The 7,982-nt window shown below is 33.1% G+C and overlaps 1 protein-coding gene across 2 annotated transcripts in view; it reads right to left on the bottom strand.

The window, feature by feature from the left end:
* Nucleotides 1–411: 411 nt before the first annotated feature.
* Nucleotides 412–7,982, bottom strand: part of LOC128636166 (E3 ubiquitin/ISG15 ligase TRIM25-like) — a 28,266-nt gene continuing 20,695 nt past the window's right edge. The window contains exon 2 of one of the 2 annotated variants that reach the window (XM_053689215.1): nt 412–613. In XM_053689215.1, coding sequence (XP_053545190.1) covers nt 491–613 — 123 coding nt within the window. In that variant the 3' untranslated portion in view covers nt 412–490. The remainder of the gene's footprint in view (nt 614–7,982) is intronic. The other variant, XM_053689216.1, reaches the window with a different exon arrangement.

The raw sequence follows: 7,982 nt of genomic DNA, 5'->3' as shown, positions 1-7,982 counted from the left end.
CTAGTTTCGAGTCCCTACGGGACTCTTATTCATAGACATGTAGAGGAAATGGAGTGGCCAGTACTTAAAGGGGAGACTTGAATTTGATAGGCTTCTGTCTCTTGTTCAAATAATTGATTTAGCAGCCAAATCTCAGTTTGCTAAATCAATTATTTGAACAAGAGACAGCAGCCTATCAAATTCAAGTCTCCCCTTTAAGTACTGGCCACTCCATTTCCTCTACATGTCTATCTATGAATAAGAGTCCTGTAGGGACTAGAAACTAGTCAGACAGCCTATGTGTCTCACATACTCCTGCCTTATACCTTGTACCTTAATGCGTGATATACAGCGGATGTAGCTGTTAACTTTTTTAACCTTGATCTAATAACGGATTTCAGTTTTATGGATACCTGGATGTAGTGCCTGCTTCTCTCTGTTCCTGTTTGTACATAGTGGCTGGGTTTCGCCACTGCTACGGCACTCCGTTGGATCTCTATGGGAAGATTTTTTACAGACCGGCGTCACTTCCGGTTCCTTTGCCGGGCCCCTGGTAGTTGCTTGGAACGCCGCTTTTGTGTTTGTTACATCTCATGATCATCACCACCCCTAAATGTGACCGATTGCGGTTGAGCTGTTAAAAGATAAATGATAAATAAAATTATAAGTAATTCATGTTTATATAACTCCAAGAATAATACACAATTAAAATTTTAAATATTTATAGTGGTTATTGAAAGGGACAGTGTAGCACACACAAAATTATCCAGGTTGAATAAATTTAATTTAATAGTAAACAAAGGTTAATATCTTTATATTAACAAATGTATAATAGTAAACAAAGGTTAATCCTAATTTTATTTAAAGGCATTAAAACATTTTAAAGACACTCAAGGTTGTTTGTATTGAAAAGATTTGTAAAAGCTTGTTGACACATAATTGAATTTATTACCTTATTAAGAATTAATTGTAAAAGAAAGAGTTGTCTGCTCATTTGCTAATTAAATGACAAGTTCAAAGACTACTTATACCAGCTTGTTGATACATAATTGAATTTATTTCCTTATTAGGATAAATTGTTACAGAAAGAGTGCTTTCTTCATGTGCTAATGAAATGACAAGTTAAAAGACAGAATTCCATTCACTATAATTCTTTTGTTTTTTAAAAGATTACATAACCTCAGGACTATTCTTTTATGTAAAGCCGCCAAAGTCTAAACTATTGTTTTAATACTAGCATTGTAGACAAACACTGATTAATCCAATGTAACACCTGATGATAAAATTGTTTATTTTATATTTTGTGACAGTAATTACTGTGTGATCCCCTCTATGTACTTTGCTGCAGCATATGTAGGTACCATATATACAGCTATATATATAATATAAGGAGACCTGACTCTCATACACAGATATATATTTTATATTATGTGACAGTAATTACTGTGTGATTCCCTCTCTGTACTGCGCTGCAGCATATGTAGGTACCATATATACAGCTATATATATAATAAGGAGACCAGACTATCATACACAGATATTTATTTTATATTATGTGACAGTAATTACTGTGTGATCCCCTCTCTGTACTGCAGCATATGTAGGTACCATATATACAACTATATATATAATATAAGGAGACCAGACTCTCATACACAGATATTTATTTTATATTATGTGACAGTAATTACTGTGTGATCCCCTCTCTGTACTGTACTGCAGCATATGTAGGTACCATATATACAGCTATATATATAATATAAGGAGACCAGACTCTCATACACAGATATTTATTTTATATTATGTGACAGTAATTACTGTGTGATCCCCTCTCTCTACTGTACTGCAGCATATGTAGGTACCATATATACAGCTATATATATATAATATAAGGAGACCAGACTCTCATACACAGATATTTATTTTATATTATGTGACAGTAATTACTGTGTGATCCCCTCTCTGTACTGTGCTGCAGCATATGTAGGTACCATATATACAGCTATATATATAATATAAGGAGACCAGACTCTCATACATAGATATTTATTTTATATTATGTGACAGTAATTATTGTGTGATCCCCTCTCTGTACTGCACTGCAGCATATGTAGGTACCATATATACAGCTATATATAATAATATAAGGAGACCAGACTCTCATACAGATATTTATTTTATATTATGTGACAGTAATTACTGTGTGATCCCCTCTCTGTACTGCACTGCAGCATATGTAGGTACCATATATACAGCTATATATATATATATATATATATATATATATATATATATATATATATATATATATATATATATATATATATATAATATAAGGAGACCAGACTCTCATACTACACAGATATTTATTTTATATTATGTGACAGTAATTACTGTGTGATCCCCTCTCTGTACTGCACTGCAGCGTATGTAGGTACCATATATACAGCTATATATATAATACTATAAGGAGACCAGACTTTCATACACAGATATTTATTTTATATTATGTTACAGTAATAACTGTGCGATCCCCTCTCTGTACTGTGCTGCAGCATATGTAGGTATCATATATACAGCTATATATATAATATAAGGAGACCAGACTCATACACAGATATTTATTTTATATTATGTGACAGTAATTACTGTGTGATCCCCTCTCTGTACTGTGCTGCAGCATATGTAGGTACCATATATACAGCTATATATAAAATATAAGGAGACCAGACTCTCATACACATATATTTATTTTATATTATGTGACAGTAATTACTGTGTGATCCCCTCTCTGTACTGCGCTGCAGCATATGTAGGTACCATATATACAGCTATATATATAATATAAGGAGACCAGACTCTCATACACAGATATTTATTTTATATTATGTGACAGTAATTACTGTGTGATCCCCTCTATGTATTGTGCTGCAGCATATGTAGGTACCATATATACAGCTATATATATAATATAAGGGGACCAGACTCTCATACACAGATATTTATTTTATATTATGTGACAGTAATTACTGTGTGATCCCCTCTCTGTGCTGTAATGCAGCATATGTAGGTACCATATATACAGCTATATATATATAAGGAGACCAGACTCTCATACACAGATATTTATTTTATATTATGTGACAGTAATTACTGTGTGATCCCCTCTCTGTGCTGCAACATATGTAGGTACCATATACACAGCTATATATATAATATAATGAGACCAGACTCTCATACACAGATATTTATTTTATATTATGTGACAGTAATTACTGTGTGATCCCCTCTCTGTACTGCGCTGCAGCATATGTAGGTACCATATATACAGCTATATATATAATATAAGGAGACCAGACTCTCATACACAGATATTTATTTTATATTATGTGACAGTAATTACTGTGTGATCCCCTCTCTGTACTGTACTGCAGCATATGTAGGTACTATATATACAGCTATATATATAATATAAGGAGACCAGACTCTCATACACAGATATTTATTTTATATTATGTGACAGTAATTACTGTGTGATCCCCTCTCTGTATTGCAGCATATGTAGGTACCATATATACAGCTATATATATAATATAAGGGGACCAGACTCTCATACACAGATATTTATTTTATATTATGTGACAGTAATTACTGTGTGATCCCCTCTCTGTACTGTGCTGCAGCATATGTAGGTACCATATATACAGCTATATATATGATAACATAAGGAGACCAGACTCTTATATACAGATATTTATTTTATATTATGTGACAGTAATTACTGTGTGATCCCCTCTCTGTACTGTGCTGCCGCATATGTAGGTACCATATATACAGCTATATATATATAATATAAAGAGACCAGACTCTCATACACAGATATTTATTTTATATTATGTGACAGTAATTACTGTGTGATCCCCTCTCTGTACTGTGCTGCAGCATATGTAGGTACCATATATACAGCTATATATATAATATAAAGAGACCAGACTCTCATACACAGATATTTATTTTATATTATGTGACAGTAATTACTGTGTGATCCCCTCTCTTTACTGCAGCATATGTAGGTACCATATATACAGCTATATATATATATAATATAAGGAGACCAGACTCTCATACACAGATATTTATTTTATATTATGTGACAGTAATTACTGTGTGATCCCCTCTCTTTACTACACTGCAGCATATGTAGGTACCATATATACAGCTATATATATAATATAAGGAGACCAGACTCTCATACACAGATATTTATTTTATATTATGTGACAGTAATTACTGTGTGATCGCCTCTCTGTACTGTGCTGCAGCATATGTAGGTACCATATATACAGCTATTTATATAATATAAAGAGACCAGACTCTCATACACAGATATTTATTTTATATTATGTGACAGTAATTACTGTGTGATCCCCTCTCTTTACTGCAGCATATGTAGGTACCATATATACAGCTATATATATATATAATATAAGGAGACCAGACTCTCATACACAGATATTTATTTTATATTATGTGACAGTAATTACTGTGTGATCCCCTCTCTTTACTACACTGCAGCATATGTAGGTACCATATATACAGCTATATATAAATATAAGGAGACCAGACTCTCATACACAGATATTTATTTTATATTATGTGACAGTAATTACTGTGTGATCCCGTCTCTGTACTGTACTGCAGCATATGTAGGTACCATATATACAGCTATATATATAATATAAGGAGACCAGACTCTCATACACAGATATTTATTTTATATTATGTGACAGTACTGTGTGATCCCCTCTCTGTACTGTGCTGCAGCATATGTAGGTACCATATATACAGCTATATATATATATATATAATATAAGGAGACCAGACTCTCATACATAGATATTTATTTTATATTATGTGACAGTAATTACTGTGTGATCCCCTCTCTGTACTGCGCTGCAGCATATGTAGGTACCATATATACAGCTATATATATAATATAAGGAGACCAGACTCTCATACACAGATATTTATTTTATATTATGTGACAGTAATTACTGTGGGATCCCCTCTCTGTACTGTGCTGCAGCCTATGTAGGTACCATATATACAGCTATATATATAATATAAGGAGACCAGACTCTCATACACAGATATTTATTTTATGTTATGTGACAGTAATTACTGTGTGATCCCCTCTCTGTACTGCGCTGCAGCATATGTAGGTACCATATATACAGCTATATATATAATATAAGGAGACCAGACTCTCATACGCAGATATTTATTTTATATTATGTGACAGTAATTACTGTGTGATCCCCTCTCTGTACTGCGCTGCAGCATATGTAGGTACCATATATACAGCTATATATATATAATATAAGGAGACCAGACTCATACACAGATATTTATTTTATATTATGTGACAGTAATTACTGTGTGATCCCCTCTCTGTACTGTGCTGCAGCATATGTAGGTACCATATATACAGCTATATATATAATATAAGGAGACCAGACTCTCATACACAGATATTTATTTTATATTATGTGACAGTAATTACTGTGTGATCCCCTCTCTGTACTGCAGCATATGTAGGTACCATATATACAGCTATATATATAATATAAGGAGACCAGACTCTCATACACAGATATTTATTTTATATTATGTGACAGTAATTACTGTGTGATCCCCTCTCTATACTGCGCTGCAGCATATGTAGGTACCATATATACAGCTATATATAAATATAATATAAGGAGACCAGACTCTCATACACAGATATTTATTTTATATTATGTGACAGTAAGTACTGTGTGATCCCCTCTCTGTACTGTGCTGCAGCATATGTAGGTACCATATATACAGCTATATATATAATATAAGGAGACCAGACTCTCATACACAGATATTTATTTTATATTATGTGACAGTAATTACTGTGTGATCCCCTCTCTATACTGCGCTGCAGCATATGTAGGTACCATATATACAGCTATATATAAATATAATATAAGGAGACCAGACTCTCATACACAGATATTTATTTTATATTATGTGACAGTAATTACTGTGTGATCCCCTCTCTGTACTGCAGCATATGTAGGTACCATATATACAGCTATATATATAATATAAGGAGACCAGACTCTCATACACAGATATTTATTTTATATTATGTGACAGTAATTACTGTGTGATCCCCTCTCTGTACTGTGCTGCAGCATATGTAGGTACCATATATACAGCTATATATATAATATAAGGAGACCAGACTCTCATACACAGATATTTATTTTATATTATGTGACAGTAATTACTGTGTGATCCCCTCTCTGTACTGTACTGCAGCATATGTAGGTATCATATATACAGCTATATATATAATATAAGGAGACCAGACTCTCATACACAGATATTTATTTTATATTATGTGACAGTAATTACTGTGTGATTCCCTCTCTGTACTGCACTGCAGCATATGTAGGTACCATATATACAGCTATATATAATAATATAAGGAGACCAGACTTTCATACACAGATATTTATTTTATATTATGTGACAGTAATTACTGTGTGATCCCCTCTCTGTACTGCGCTGCAGCAAATGTAGGTACCATATATACAGCTATATATATAATATAAGGAGACCAGACTCTCATACACAGATATTTATTTTATATTATGTGACAGTAATTACTGTGTGATTCCCTCTCTGTACTGCGCTGCAGCATATGTAGGTACCATATATACAGCTATATATATATATAATATAAGGAGACCAGACTCTCATACACAGATATTTATTTTATATTATGTGACAGTAATTACTATGTGATCCCCTCTCTGTATTGTTGCATATGTAGGTACCATATATACAGCTATATATATAATATAAGGAGACCAGACATCCATACACAGATATTTATTTTATATTATGTGACAGTAATTACTGTGTGATCCCCTCTCTGTACTACAGCATATGTAGGTACCATACATACAGCTATATATATAATATAAGGAGACCAGACTCTCATACACAGATATTTATTTTATATTATGTGACAGTAATTACTGTGTGATCCCCTCTCTGTACTGCACTGCAGCATATGTAGGTACCATATATACAGCTATATATATAATATAAGGAGACCAGACTCTCATACACAGATATTTATTTTATATTATGTGACAGTAATTACTGTGTGATCCCCTCTCTGTACTGTGCTGTAGCATATGTAGGTACCATATATACAGCTATATATATAATATAAGGAGACCAGACTCATACACAGATATTTATTTTATATTATGTGACAGTAATTACTGTGTGATCCCCTCTCTGTACTACAGCATATGTAGGTACCATACATACAGCTATATATATAATATAAGGAGACCAGACTCTCATACACAGATATTTATTTTATATTATGTGACAGTAATTACTGTGTGATCCCCTCTCTGTACTGCACTGCAGCATATGTAGGTACCATATATACAGCTATATATAATAATATAAGGAGACCAGACTCATACACAGATATTTATTTTATATTATGTGACAGTAATTACTGTGTGATCCCCTCTCTGTGCTGCACTGCAGCATATGTAGGTACCATATATACAGCTATATATAATAATATAAGGAGACCAGACTCATACACAGATATTTATTTTATATTATGTGACAGTAATTACTGTGTGATCCCCTCTCTGTACTGTGCTGTAGCATATGTAGGTACCATATATACAGCTATATATATAATATAAGGAGACCAGACTCATACACAGATATTTATTTTATATTATGTGACAGTAATTACTGTGTGATCCCCTCTCTGTACTGCACTGCAGCATATGTAGGTACCATATATACAGCTATATATATAATATAAGGAGACCAGACTCTCATACACAGATATTTATTTTATATTATGTGACAGTAATTACTGTGTGATCCCCTCTCTGTACTGCACTGCAGCATATGTAGGTACC

The sequence above is a fragment of the Bombina bombina genome, chromosome 7 (genome assembly GCF_027579735.1).
Source record: "Bombina bombina isolate aBomBom1 chromosome 7, aBomBom1.pri, whole genome shotgun sequence".
NCBI classification, from domain to species: domain Eukaryota; kingdom Metazoa; phylum Chordata; class Amphibia; order Anura; family Bombinatoridae; genus Bombina; species Bombina bombina.
Note: the sequence above shows the minus strand (reverse complement) of the source record. Positions and strands in the feature narration are given on the sequence as shown.